This window comes from Mixophyes fleayi, chromosome 10 (genome assembly GCF_038048845.1).
Source record: "Mixophyes fleayi isolate aMixFle1 chromosome 10, aMixFle1.hap1, whole genome shotgun sequence".
Lineage (NCBI taxonomy): Eukaryota > Metazoa > Chordata > Amphibia > Anura > Limnodynastidae > Mixophyes > Mixophyes fleayi.
In genome coordinates, this window is record NC_134411.1 from 24,212,096 (window position 1) to 24,227,669 (window position 15,574).

General features: G+C 39.7%; 1 protein-coding gene across 2 annotated transcripts in view; it reads left to right on the forward strand.

Moving 5' to 3' along the window:
• Window positions 1-5,408: 5,408 nt before the first annotated feature.
• Window positions 5,409-15,574, forward strand: part of SYT9 (synaptotagmin 9) — a 111,212-nt gene continuing 101,046 nt past the window's right edge. Inside the window, exon 1 of one of the 2 annotated variants that reach the window (XM_075188074.1) lies at window positions 5,409-6,622. In XM_075188074.1, the coding sequence (XP_075044175.1) occupies window positions 6,484-6,622 (139 nt within the window). In that variant the 5' untranslated portion in view covers window positions 5,409-6,483. The remainder of the gene's footprint in view (window positions 6,623-15,574) is intronic. The other variant, XM_075188073.1, reaches the window with a different exon arrangement.

Consider the following 15,574-nt stretch of genomic DNA (forward strand, 5'->3'; position numbering starts at 1 on the left):
AAAAGTTACTTGCTGGGACATGCCAGATTTTGATGCTGGGTCTATTAGGGAGGTCTCCTGCATTGATTAGCATAGTTTCATGGGGATCTCATTTTGTGTCCTCACTATACCTGGGGTCCCCACAGTGCTGGTGTGCAAACAGGCATCCAAGTATACACACACACACACTCATCTGTATTCAAAAAAACAACAAAGAAAATACCTCATACTTGCCAACTTTTTAAACCGCTGCTCTGGGAGATCCTGGAACAGAGATCATGTGACAGAAGGTAGGAGGGGGCGTGGATATGCTTTTGCGTCACAGTAGCCCTACCCCCTGCTAAGAAATGCTAAAATTTGCGGCTTTTCAAAGCAGTGGTCAGGGCTTGATGACGCAAAAAATGCATCATTAAACCCCGCCCCATCATGTTTGAGAGAATGCCTGCTCTCCCCGAAATTCGGGAGCCTCCCGGAAATTCCAGGAGCGTAGGCAAGTAGGAAATACCTTAATAGGCTGTGGTTCAAATATCCCACTAGTTACAAGAGGACTGCAATCCCCAATAGTAATATATCTATAAGAAAAATACATTTGCAACAGTGTGTTAGAAGCCACAAAAACAAATCAGTTAACTGTGGCTAATTATAACCATCTATTATTATCACAAATACATTATAAAAACACATGGTATTCAACAAACAATATAAGCCTAGGCATATAACCTAAAAAAACATATATTTTATATATATCTATACTAACTCATTAGTTAGTATAGATATGTACACATATTTTTATAGGTTGTAATTTTTTTGGTTCCGGCATTTATATATATATATATATATATATATATATATATATATATATATGTATATATATATATATATATATATATATATCTATATATGTATACATATATATATATATATATATGCCGGAACCAAAAAAATTACAACCTATAAAAATATGTGTACATATCTATACTAACTAATGAGTTAGTATGTATATATATATATATATATATATATATATATATATATATATATATGTATATATATATATGTATACATATATATATATATATGTATACACACATTATATATATATATATATATATATATATATATATATTACACATATATATATATATATATATATATATATATATATATATATGTATATATATATATGTATACATATATATATATATATGTATACACACATTATATATATATATATATATATATATATATATATATATTACACATATATATATATATATATATATATATATATATATATATATATCTATACTACCAGGGTCACACGGCGTTGCACGGGTCCAATTTGTGATGTGTAGCAGTATTGATATGTTAGCAAATTATTTGGTAAATAGACTAAAAATGCTATTTATAAAATAAGATTTGTTGTGGCTTGCGGTTTCCTTTCATCAGTCAAACAATTGTTTACAGCTAAAAAATGATGTTTTCACTATTTGTTACTTTTTTGATACTAAATAACTATGTAAGATCTGGCAGCTTTAATTTGAGAGCTGTGGAAGATATTCACCAACAAACAAACAAAGAAACAAAGGAGCCTCTTCTTATATATATATATATATATATATATATATATATATATATATATATATATATATATATATATATATATATAATATAAAGATATATATGTATTCTATTTGAAGCAACTTTCATATTAGGTTTAAGTGTACTTTAAAATGTATTGAATGGTAAGACGGAATAAAGCCCTCTGGTGGGGACTAACAACATTACACAGAAAGAAACAATTTCTTAAAGATACTGTACACACAAAATAATCAACCTCTTGTGCTCCGGATTAAAATCCAATAAGTATAGAAAACCTGTTAACAGTTCTTTCTTTGTAATTTATATTCACTGTGAGATAACACTGCTGCAATATAGTTGTGTATTTGACACTTTTGCTTTCACATTACAATTGAAATTTTTAGTTTTAAAACATGTTAATTTGCAAAGAATCCAGTTATAAAGTGAGCAACTTAAAACTTGTATTATTATTATCATTGTTATTATTGTTATTATTATTATTATTACCTATAAATAAAATGGAATTTGTACTAAACAAAACATATATCAATATATGTCATATGTCAATTCCTTGACAGAATATTCCACTCCTCATTTTGCAGAACAATTTCCTGCTGAGTTTTTCAATAATATAAAACAGTTGTAAGACACAGCAGGAGGTTACACTGAGCCCATACATTTATAGAACTCCACTTAACTTTTAACACTCTTTTTGCTTGCTTATTTTTAAATATAACAACCCCTCTTCACCTGACTAATAGTTCTCACTGTACTTACCCCTGCCTTGGTCAGTTATTGGTCAGTTTTCCTGGGATTTACACCCTAGAGAATGTTCAATGCATAGGAGTAGTGATAGTCGGTCAAGAACTCTGATTGGACGTCACAGTAGCAGTTGAGAAATCTTCTTAACATACTTGTACTGCTCACAGTATTCATTAACATTTGTCTATAGCGCCTGCAGAGGTGATTACAGTGGGATCTGCAGAGTTCCCGAAACTGCAAACAATGTTGTGGTTCTTCTGATTAGGGGCAAGAGGTTATTTTACTTCTAAAATAGAAAAATATATATTTAAAGTACAAAGAAAAAGTTTTTACAATGAAACTAATAAAAAGTAATGATTTCTGCAGTGACAATTGGTATTGTCTATTAAAAAAAAAGTTTCTTTGCACCAAAGGAAAAGGTTCCTCCCATGATATCTTTCTTTACTAATTTCATCCACTTCTATACTTCTTTATAAAACGCGGCCCTTTACAGCACAAATCGGCAATTGAACTCACTGTATCATGTTTAATTTTGCAGGCGGTGTTACGTGTGCAATACAAAACTCTTTAGATTGTAAGCTCCTTTGAGCAGGGCCCTCTCTCCTCCTGATTCCACTGCTTTTAACTTTGCTCTCCAGCTACTCTCCCCAACTCGTTCTTGGGCTGTGCTTTGAGCTACCTGAGTCATTAAGTAGAGCAAAGCAAAAAAAAAGGAGTAAGTTTGCTTTTGGACAAACCATGTTACAATGCAAGGGGTGCAAATTCGTTACTAGTTTTGCACATAAGGAATATACTGACTGTTTTTCATGTAGCACACAAATACTTGATAGCTTTATTTTTACACTGACATTTCAAGTTGATATAGGACATGCCTTACCCAACTATAAATCTCTCCCCACATTTTTAATTTATCTCCCCCTCCATTGCAACATGGTTGTGACCAGGAGCAAAGTTACTCCTTTTTATGTTTTTCTCTTCTTAATGACTCAGGCCCATAGTATTTAATGTTAATTGTACCGTTTAGTTTTACCTTGTACTGTCCTATTGTGTGTTCCTGTATGGCGCTACAGATACTTTGTGGCCCCCTATAAATAAAAATTAATAGGCGTGCCATTGACTGTATCCTCGCCACAGGGAACTATAATTATGGATGTGCCTCAGCGATATGATGGCATCTTAGCGAATTCATAGACTGCACTCATTAATATTTCTTGCAGTAACTAGTACACTTTCGAGTGTGATTATAAATCATGCAAAACACATGTAAAACTGTAATAATACAGTTATACCAGCAAATTGATCAAGTGTTGGCTAACGCTATATAACCATAATAGGGCATATTTACTTTTGATAATCTTGTACAGTATTTTTTGATTGAAAAATTAGATTTATTTGTATAAAGTACAAGAAACACAGGTCACACGTTTCATTCAAGTGTACACAGTACACCGTAATACATAATCATGCATACATTTTAGTATAATACAGGGCATAAAGTACAAGACATAACATCCTACACTATATATATCAAGTACTGCACTAACCATTCAAACTTTAAACCATATCACAGTACAATAAAAAACATTGGATGTGAGGGGGAGGTAGGTGAGAGGGGTAGGGTGGTGGAGTCACGAGTAAAAAGTTTTTATTGTGGACAGACACAAAGGGAAGGGTGCATATATACACATTACATTCAATAATACTTCAAGCTGTGAACGGGGTGTGGCTTGGAGGGGGTAAGGGAGGGGAAGCACAAACCAAAGATTTTATTGATAAAAAAGACACAGTGGGGAGAAGAAGAGGGAGACCAACAATCAATAACAATCAATCGTCGTCTTCTTCTTCCTCATAACTGTCAAGGGTGTGGATTAGCCTGCTACAGTCCTGGATGGTCATCTTCTCCCGCTTCAAGATGAGGCGATTCGTAATCTTGTAGAGTATTATCAAAGCCACACTCACACGGCTACACCATCTTCGTTTAGCACCACGGATGCGGACAGCACCTGCACTGTGAAATACTGCACTTCTTTTTGGCTTTTGCCCAAAGAATATCACTTTGTGGGATATTATGGTTACAATCCTGTGGCCACTTTGCCACCCGATTTCATGGCCAAAAGACAAGTACTTTGCATGTAGCTGACCACCCTGTTTCGATTCCCACTATCAAAGCATTTAACCCTTGCAAGACTACAGCTACTTATTCCAAATGGGGTCACTGTGCCCATGTTGCCTCCTGATTTCATGCCTAAAACCTTGTTGGGATAGGCTAAATACTATTGCAGTTTGTTTAAGGGACACCCTTTAGTGTTAATCTGATGTGAAGTTTGATTCAGGGGCACATTTATCAATGTTCACATAAAGTGAAAAATAGTTTTCCATCCTTATCGCATTGATAAGGATTGAACTATTTCTCAAATTTATGTACAACCCAGCACAGAAACAGCAGTTCCGATAAACTGCTGTTTCCGTGATAAAAAAAAAAAGCATACTTACCCCCCCTCTTCGGAACGCGCTGTCTCCGGATCTCCTCCTCGTCCTCTTCACTTCTTCTCTTACTGCAATTGCGCAGGTGCAGTTCGAAGACCTGGACATGCGCACAAAGATCTCCGCTCTGTCTCTGCCACTATAGTTGCAGAGCGAGAGCGGTGAGCGACAGGGAGGGATCATGTGATCCCTCCACACATGAGCTGTCCAGCTCTGCTCTTCGGACCAGAGCTGACAGCACTGAAATTTTTCATTTATGATAATGTACGCCAGCTTCAGCTAACATGACAAGTTTCCGAAAAAAATAATTTTTCGGAACTTGTTAGATTGCGAGAGGTGACTGCTCCCAAAGACGAAGCAGAATGCAAAGCAGCAGATATCTACTGCGATGCACCTTTCATAAATATGCGGGACGCACAGAGGGCCGTGGATTTTACGGTAAGTGCACGATAGTGCACCATCAATATTTGTTAAATATGCCCCTTAATCCTTTAAAAATAACCTTTTCTGAATAAGAAGCTGGAGCGTGAACAAGAAGTGAATAAGAAGCTAACTTCAGCCTCCTGGTGCCAGAGAGCGTTGTACAGGCAGCTAGAACAGCTCGATTGCCTTTCCACACCCCTCCTCCCCTCCACATCAGTCTTTGTCAGCTCTCAGCAACACATCCTGATAACTAGCTTCTATTGCACAGAGCACAGAGAGCGAGAGAATGGCAGTGCTGAGGGCTGCTACTTACATCCACACTAATCAAGAAGGGTCTTCTACCTGCCATGCAAAACTTGGGGATATGAGGAGCAGTCTAGAAGTCTAGGGGGACTTGTGTTTCAGTCTGCATCTAACATTCTATCTGCCTCTATACTCCAAGCTGTGATCTGTTTACTGTATGTTGCTGTAGAATACATACTTTAAGGATTTTCTGTAAATCTGCTTGGGGGGAGGGAGGGTAGAGATGAGCAAAGCAAGAGGCAGACACTTTCCTCATCTTAGCAGCATAATAGAGGGAGTGCTGGTCCCTTCTGCAAAGTGAGTAAGGGGTTTGTGGAGCTGAAAGGGAGACACAGAGAGACTGAATCTCCCCCTGGGGGGAGCTGGGCGTGAGTTGTATCCAGCTGGGAGAGAGCTCTTAGTGGAGTAAAGACTTTCCGGGAATGATCTCCGTAGAGTTCAATTCCTTGTGAGCTCTGGGTGGTAGGAGGGAAAAAAGATCAGTTGAGGCCAGTGGGGTGTGAGGTCCTGGGAGAGATGAGCTGTGTGTGAATTTTGGAGAGTTAGCTTGGGTTAAACGGAGTCAACTGTGGGCAATTCACTTGACAGTGATTTCTGGGGAGTCAGGTGTGAAGCAGTTGGATGTGCACATCACTTGGATGTGCTCTATTGGAGATCAGTTGTGAGCAGTTCAGCTGGGTGTGATTTCTTTGGAGGCTTCTGTAATAACTTCAGTTGGATGTGATATCTGGGGAGTCTGCTGTGATAACTTCAGTCGGATGTGATATCTGGGGAGTCTGCCGTGGGAAGCTTTGGGTGATCTTAAGGGTGGGTGCAAGCTGTGCGCTCAGGACCTAACGCAGCCACCCCGTGCGCAATCAGATCAAAGGCGGATTGCCTCTCTGCCATCCTGGGTGGAGAGAGACGTAGCAGGGCAGCAAGCTCCTGGGTTCACAAGGATGGTGGTAGGAAATGCCTGGAGACAGGGAGCAGGAGATCTGTATGAAAGCGCTCAAGCTGGTGGCCACTCTGTGCAATAGTGGCATTGTCGAAAACGAAAACTGCCTGGACTTCATCTTCTATGGTAATGAAAGACCTCTTACTGACTCAGGTAAACTTAAGCAGATGTATATATACAGTATACACTATTTTATTTTCTCTCTTCCTCACTGTATCAGTTTATATAAACCATAAATCAGGTTTAGGCAACCTGTGGCTCTCCAGCCATTGTGGAACTACAAGTGACAACCAGCATGGAATGCTGGAACTTGTAGTTCCACAACTCCTGGTCTGCCTATCTTTGCTACAAAGAAACATTTATAAATCACTTGATGTATATTTCATAGAAAAAGAAATTATCTAATGCTCCCTTCTTGGTCATGTTGTAATTTAACCCACTGAAGTGTGGTGCTTACAGTTATAACTCTGGATTGTTACTAAGCATCAGAATGTATCTTGTTTTTGCCTCTTATGTATGGATTTTTAACCAAGATATATGAGCAGATATATATTGTTTTGTAGTATGTGAAGACTTTTAGGGTGTGTACACATGGGCATTAATATTACACTTTCAATGTGCATTTTTAAAGCCTGGTAAAGTGCTTTATTGCTGATAGAATAGAATAAACTGATACATATACTTTCTGGGAAGCATTTACTTTGTTTTGTATCAATTTCAGTCTTGCCTGCTCCTTCCTGTATAATGGAGTTCAGTGTCTGGCTGAGCTGTCGGAGGTGGCATCTGCCTCCCCGGCCAGTCCCTTGGTGGGCTACCTTTGAGCTGGGTCACTGAGCTACCCCAATTTTTTTTTTCTTTAAAATGTTTGTAATAGGCTGCCGAGCTGAGTCTCGCCCACCCCAGGCTAAAATTTGCCAGCCAGCCCCTGGTGGACTTCAATGGGAGCATTCTTTACATAGTACAGTACGCTGGCTGTAGGAATGCTTTGAGAATATACCTCAAAAGCTACATTAAAACCAAACACAATGTACCAGGTTTTGTCCACGCTGTTAAAAGGAATTGTTTTTCCAAAGCCCGTGTGTACGTGCCCTTAGCTTGAAATAAAGTTAGTTTTGAACAGTGCCTTGTCATCTCAAACGTCACGTTATGTGCATTAACTAATTGTTTCTGTTGCTGGATAATCCTGGCATATTTGAAATGAGAAAAAAAAAATCCTTTTTGAAAATCTGCCGGTCAGAACTATACAGTCATCATCCAAATGCATTTAAATTACACATAGCAAATAGTGTGTTTGTCATAAAACAATGCTTTCTGTTCCAGATGAAGAGTAATTATGTGTTATTACCATTAGGGCTCTGACTAATTGCTTTTGTCTAACTTAAATTCGTACATTTAGGATGTGACTAGGAGAAATTATTTGTCATCCTTTCATTGGGCTCCATCTCCGAGTGGAGCAGAATTTATTGTAGCCAGCGATGGTACAGGAAACTATTAAAGTTCATTTACATATCCCAAGTCAAACTCTGCTATGGTAATCACAGATTATCCACTTGCTTCATAGCTTTTAATGCACCTTTCACCGCAATGAAAAAGAGTCGGCGTACATTGAGGATGCATTTGTCATGTGGATCAATAATATTAATGATACCTATGTTCACAGACGTTCAAGTTGTATTTAATGCTAGGATCAATGATCTCAATGTTTATAATGATTAAAACTGTCCTATCTATGCACTGAACACAGCACAGAATACAAGACCTCTAGCACATTGTTAAATGACAGCAGATACATCCTTATAAATATATATAGATTGAGCAAAAGTAGCTGTAGCGAGAGCAAGATTGTATATTTTAGCTCTCCTATTCGGTCCTGTCAATTTGGAGTATAGACAGTGTTATTGATATGTCTCTACAAATAATATTTTATGCAACTTAAATGCCTACCGAATTTTACTACGGTACCTTGTTAGATAGCTTTATACTGTCCCAGGAGACTGTGGGGTAACATTATTTATAACCACTTTTATCAGGAAAACAAAGTTAGCATTTAAGGGGACACTAACACATTGTTGCCTACTTTCAGGCAGTGCAGTCTGGGAGAGGGGCGTGGCGGGAGGTGGGGCACGGTCTATCGCGTCATTTGCGCCCCGCCCCCGCAACGGAAATGGTGTTTTGTCACAGGGGCGGGGCCAAAATGACAAATCGCGTTATTTTGGCCAGGGAATTGCGGGATGTGGGAGACTTGCCTGCTCTCCCGGAAGTCTGGGAGACCGACCCGGATTTCGGGAGTCTCCCGGACATTCCGGGAGAGTTGACAAGTATGAACTGACATCAACATTGAGTATAATTTACATTTACGCCTAAATGTTTGTAAGCAGGCTATGCCTTTTATCTAGATTACATTTTAAACACAAAGTTTAAAGTTGCTGTTGTATTATTGTGTGAACAAACTTCAGTACACGTTACAGCTGCAGTTGCTATCTCTCTAGATTTTCTCCCATGGGGACATATTTAAGACGCACCGCATAATATAAAAGATATTGTTCAATCCTCATCGCATTGATAAAGATTGAAATATCTTTCATATATATCAAAAAAACTTCAACTTCCCTATGAAGTTGATCACATATCTTTCCTCAGCCTCTTTGGCATTTTTCTGAAAATCCTAGTGTCCATGCGCTGACCGAAAGTATCGGGCATGTGCACAGAGAGACCTGTCCCAGTGCAATATGAGGAACTATTATCATGTGACAGGGAGGGATCACATGACCCCTCCACACATGCTCTTCGGAGCAGAGCTGACAGCAGTAAAAGTTTTCAATTCTGTTAATGTTGGCCAGCTTCAGCTGGTGTACATCAACATGACTGAAAACTTAATTTCTTCTATTGATCATCATCATCATCATTAGGGCTCTGTGTGGACCAGTCAAGTTCTTCCGCACCAAATTCTTTAAACCCTGTCTTTGAAGTCCTTGCTTTATGCACTGGGGCACAGTCATGTTGGAACAGAAAAGGGCCTTCCTCAAACTGTTGCCACAAAGTTGGAAGCTTAGCATTGTCCAAAATGACTTGGTATGCTGAAGCATTAATATTGCCCTTCACTGGAGATAAAGGTCCTAGCTTGAAAAAGAACCCCATACCATTATCCTTCCTCCACCAAACTTCACAGTTGGCATAATGCAGTCAGGCAGGCAGAGCTGGATTAAGGTTCTGGGGGGCCCGGGGAACTTAAGACTAATATGGTCTTCATTTTAGACAAATAAACAGGCAATACTGTGAGCACTACTGTTAGGTGCAAGCTGTTCTGCTCTCACGACCAGTACAGTGTGAAGCAGGACCTATCTCCAAACTGTCCTTGTAGTCAGACCAAATCCTGACCAAGCAGGACAGTTACCCAAATTCTGGACAGCCCCATCATGTTCAGGACATTTGGCAGATGGTCCTGCTCTCTCCTACCTGCTTTTGTTCACCACCTGTGTCTTAAGCTCAGTTGCTGGTGTAGATTCTGGTATGTTGGGACCCTATTTGGGAAAAAAAAAAACAGGTACATAAAGTTTAGGAGTCCCCAAACAGTTCCGTTAATAAATCAATAGCACCCCCCTTTAATAATTAGGCCTCCTTCCCTGCATCCAGACCTAAATTTGAAATTATATAAAATTAGTACTTTTCACATTTAATAATAGAACTATTTTCCCCAACCAGCCCTAACATTACATTAATAGCATTTACATGTAATAAATAAACCAATTTCCCAAAACCAAAAATATTTTAGAATTCATATTCACATTTAATAAATAGCACTCCTTCTCCACAAACTCAGACACATTAAATACTTCACCATCACTCCACAAATAAACTAATATCCCACCTTCTACCCACTTTACATTAAGATCCCTTTCCTCACACATCTGAGCTGTGTTTGGACAGGCAGACTCTTCTGTTGGCGTCCTGCAATGTCACAGCTGGCCCTCCTTAATGTCAAGTGATACATATAATAACAAGATAAACTTACTATATGTATGTATATATTGGTTATCCCTAACAGCCTAGTCCAGCTAAGCACTAGCAGGCCTGGATTTGTGGCACGGCAACAGAGATAGCATGGAGGAATATTCAAATTTTTACATTGCCTTATTATGCATTTCCATATAAAGTAATTGTATGTCCAGTGGAGGAGAGCTAACAGAATGGGTGGCCGTAATTTTGTCATTTTTCCCATAATTCCCAGTTTTAGAAATGCTACTTCCCTGGGGCATGGAGAGAGGGGTCACAATAAATAGAAAATCTAGGTCTGAGCACATCGTACTTCTTGGCCATAATCACCCCCTCCTTAGCCATAATCACCCCCTCCTTAGCCATAATCACCCCCTCCTTAGCCATAATCACCCCCTCCATGTCCATAATCACCCCCTCCATGTCCATAATCACCCCCTCCATGTCCATAATCACCCCCTCCATGTCCATAATCACCCCCTCCTTGGCCATAGTCACCCCCTCCATATCCATAATCACCCCCTCCATGTCCATAATCACCCCCTCCTTGGCCATAATCACCCCCTCCTTGGCCATAATCACCCCCTCCTTGGCCATAATCACCCCCTCCTTGGCCATAATCATCCCCTCCTTGGCCATAATCACCCCCTCCTTAGCTATAATCACCCCCTCCTTAGCCATAATCACCCCCTCCTTGGCCATAATCACCCCCTCCTTGGCCATAATCACCCCCTCCATGTCCATAATCACCCCCACCATGTCCATAATCACCCACTCCATGTCCATAATCACCCCCTCCATGTCCATAATCACCCCCTCCATGTCCATAATCACCCCCTCCATGTCCATAATCACCCCCTCCATGTCCATAATCACCCCCTCCATGTCCATAATCACCCCCTCCTTGGCCATATTTACCCCCTCCTTGGCCATATTTACCCCCTCCTTGGCCATAATCACCCCCTCCTTGGCCATATTTACCCCCTCCTTGGCCATATTTACCCCCTCCTTGGCCATATTTACCCCCTCCTTGGCCATAATCACCCCCTCCTTGGCCATAATCACCCCCTCCTCTGGCTGAAACACACACACAGACAGAAACACACAGAAATACATACACACACCAGGGGGTAAATGTATCATAGTCCAGTTTTTGCATCCCGCACGAGATCGGCGAGATGACAACTTAAATTAAAGGGAAACTTCCCTTTACAAGGCAGCGCCGCTTTAAATTTAAGCTGTCATCTCGCCGATCTTGCGTGGGATGCAAAAACCGGACTATGATACGTTTACCCCCAGATCTTAACTTACCTTATGCCCAAAAGGCAGCGCTGCTCTTCTCTGCTCCTCTTGACACTGTCATCTGCGCGGCAGCTACGGAAGCCCAGAAGACTAAACAAAAACATACTTGTGCTTATAGAGCCGAAAGAGCACTTACATTAGAGATGCTCGGTTCTCTGAAAACCGATCCCACCCAAACTTAGGGGATCCGAGTAGGCTCGCGAGCCGGCTCGTTACTTTCGCATGTCCTCGAATCTGAAATGAGGCAAAACGTCATTGTTGCGTTTTCAGATCTTGCGAGTTTTGGATTCCATAAGTACCACCCTCCCGAGGAGATCCAGTTCCATTGCTCGCACAGAAACAGGGATAGCAGTATTCTTGCCACTCTCCATTCTCCAGTGACATTGCTCAGTGCCATTGCTCACACAGAAATAGGGGTAGCACTGTTCTTGTCACTCTCCAGTCTCCAGTGCCATTGCTCACACAGAAACAGGAGGGCGGTTTTGCTAAAACCAAAACAAAAAGTTAATCCAGATCCAAAACCAAAACCAAAATATGGGTGTCAGTGAACATCTTACTTAAACACGGGACCCTGTGCTGTCCCTTGTATACCAACATTTGGGGGCAGCAAAAAGAGACACACCTGGGGCCCCTTGAGAGAGGGGGCCCGGGATACGTGGCCCCTGTGCCCCCCCTCTTAATCCAGCCCTGCAGGCAGGTAACGTTCAAACCCAGACTCACCATCTGATACACTTTAAATGTATCTTGCACACCGGCCCATAAGGCAGATAAAGAGGTGTGTGCAATGTGCATAGTATTCTAAAGATCTGTGTGACTTGGAATACTGTGTAAATTACGAGATGCAATTGACACTTACGATTTCAGTATAAATTGCAAACAGCTTTACATCAGCCCCTCAGGAGGTAATTAATGGTGTCAAGATAGCTAAGAAGGGGAATGTGTATCAATATTCATAAGATCTTGGATCATGTTCTAGGTAGCTCAGCTGGGAGAATTATGGCTGGGCAGGTGATAGGGGTATAATTTTAGCCTTCTGTGTCCTAATTTCTGTTTTTTGGTGTTTCTGAATAAAGGTTTACACCAGACATTAAAATCAAATAATTACATATTAGCCTATACTACAAATTATCATAAAACATAGCTTACTATATACAACTACAAATATACCAGGATTGCCTCTCTATGGGGCCTATTTATGAAAGTAAAAAGTGTGTAAAATGTCAGTTTTCGGGGATTAACCTCAAAATTCTTATTAACTATCACTGCATCGCAGCAGATATCTTAGATATCTGCTCCTTTGCATATCTCTTTGTTTTACTGAGCAGTCCCCATAACAGTGTGTGAGCACTGCTCAGTAACCGCTATTTGCTAAAGTTTGATAAAAAAAAAATTGATCATTTTTTTAGCATGTTAATGCACACCAGCTGAAGCTGGCAAACACTATCATAATTGGAAAGTTGCAGAGCTGGACAGCGCATGTGTGGAGGGATCACATGATCCCTCCCTGTCACTGATCACATGATCCCTCCCTGCCACTCACTGCTCCCTCTCTGCCACTGTATAGTGCAGGGATGTTTGTGCGCATGCCCGAGGTTTTCAGTCGGCGCATGCGCACTGGAGTGAGACGAGGACCCCTGTGGATCGCATACTTCTTCGGAAGTGAAGAGGCAGTGGTAAGTTTGTTTTCCACTTCCGAAAAACTGCTGTTCCTGTGAACTGCTGTTCCTGTGTTGCTTTTTTTCATAAATATGAGAAATAGTTCAATCCTTATCAATGCGATAAGGATTGAAAACTATTTTTCATTTTATGATAAATGTGCCCTTATGTGCACAAGTTCACCTACTTGTCTGCTAATTGCATTTTGCATAGTTTGCAGTGTTTGGAAACAATCCCCTAAAGGGAGTCTCAAATGAATTCTCCTGAAAATGCAGAGTGTGGAAAATTTCATCCTACGAACACTTTGAGACCACCCCCTTCAGTCATTTAAATATTTATTTTTTTCTCCTAAAATGCTGCACCTATCCAGAAAACATGGCACACCCCAGTAAATTATCATTTCCAGCCCTTCAATGCATTTAAATAATCCTGTCCTGCAAAATGAAATCTCACTACTGCGCTGCAGTGCAAAATGAAGATGCATTCAGCAAGTAGCACCTCTAATCTGCACAGTTCCAACCATGGGCCAGTGCAGATGTTCCACCCCAGCTCCTTGGTCCATATATCTATGAAATTAATTGTTGTAACACATAGGCAAACTGAAGGGGGGGGCTTCCAAGTGCCTGGAAACCCCCCTCCCAGCTTGGGGTATTGTATGCTTGAGGTGTCTGGACCCTGCCCCGGGACCAGCCACTTTGCAGCTTGTGTGCAGATCGTTTCTGTCAACTGTTCTGACACACTCAATCAGGACTTTGCTGTGTTCCCCTAACAGTAGTGCACGCAGCATTGCCCGTGTATATGATGGGGATAGGAAGAGTTGGAGAGCAGCCAAGCACTGTCTAAAATTATAGCTACTCCCCGAAGCATGCTGGCCACACCCACTGGAGGTGTGGCATGGAAACCCCTCTTTACAAATCCTGCGTTTGCCCCTGTAACATGTTAAGTATTATCATGTTTTCCACTATTACATTTCTGTAATGTGTACAACCAGTTATTTAATAAACCTTTAGAACTGAAGGTACAGTCTTCACCTATAGCAGCACCTATTTACCATAAAGCAATATATGCTCACCGGTAATCACCTTCCCCTAGGACTGAGTGCAAAAGTATAGGTTTATATTAAAAACCGGTACATACAAAGAAGAAACTAAAGTCTAGTACCCTGATCAACACAGAGTGAATACCAGATGACAAAGGGTAACGGAATACAAAAGACAGAGTAATTGGGTACAATCCAAAATAATAGCATGTGGCAAACAGAAATGTAGTAGTCACAAACCATGGTCAGAGCAGGCGGCAGACAAAGGTAATCAATAAACAGACACAAGTCAGGGCAGGCAGTAGACAAGAGTAGTCAATAAACAAGCATGGCCAAAAATCCAACAAACAACACAACAGAGACAAAGTACAGTACCTAGATGAGCTAACATTACAACAGGCGATGAGAGTGTGCTGCTGACAGCCTTATAAAACCACCTGGAACTGTTAATGATCCTGACAATTTCAAAACTTGTTTAAGAAAACTTCAGAATGAGTAATGTTATCAAATATAGGATTAAAAGAGCATCTTTGACATAACATAAGATAGGGTACAAAGCTGGAATTTCATTATTGAATGACCCAACCAATTTTTATTATTTTTAGATGTTAAAATGTCAGTTACTGCCCTTTTCAATTCTAAAATGAAAGTAGTCTTACATAAAAAAATGTAATAATAAACTGTATAAATATTTTTGTATAAGTCTCTATGGTTAAACAGAATTTGAGATGTTGGACATTTGTTTACATTTATTGTGTTTGTGATACAAGTGCATTATTTGAATATATATATATATATATATATATATATATATATATATATATATATATATATATATATATATATATATTTTATTTATCTTTTCCTAGGATTAGTAAATTAACAGCAGCCCTAAGTAAGCTGCAAGCATTTATCAATGTGGATATAAAATTCTATTTTTTTAATAATTTGATTGCAATATACAGTATATTCATTGATCTTGTTTTGCTAGTATTATATTCTGTATGATAATAACACCATAGCATTAGCGCCCCATACATTTGCATTTTGTTTTAGGCTGCTGAGATGTTTAGTTATATATTTGTAAATTGTGATTTTCTATTACAAAATTATTT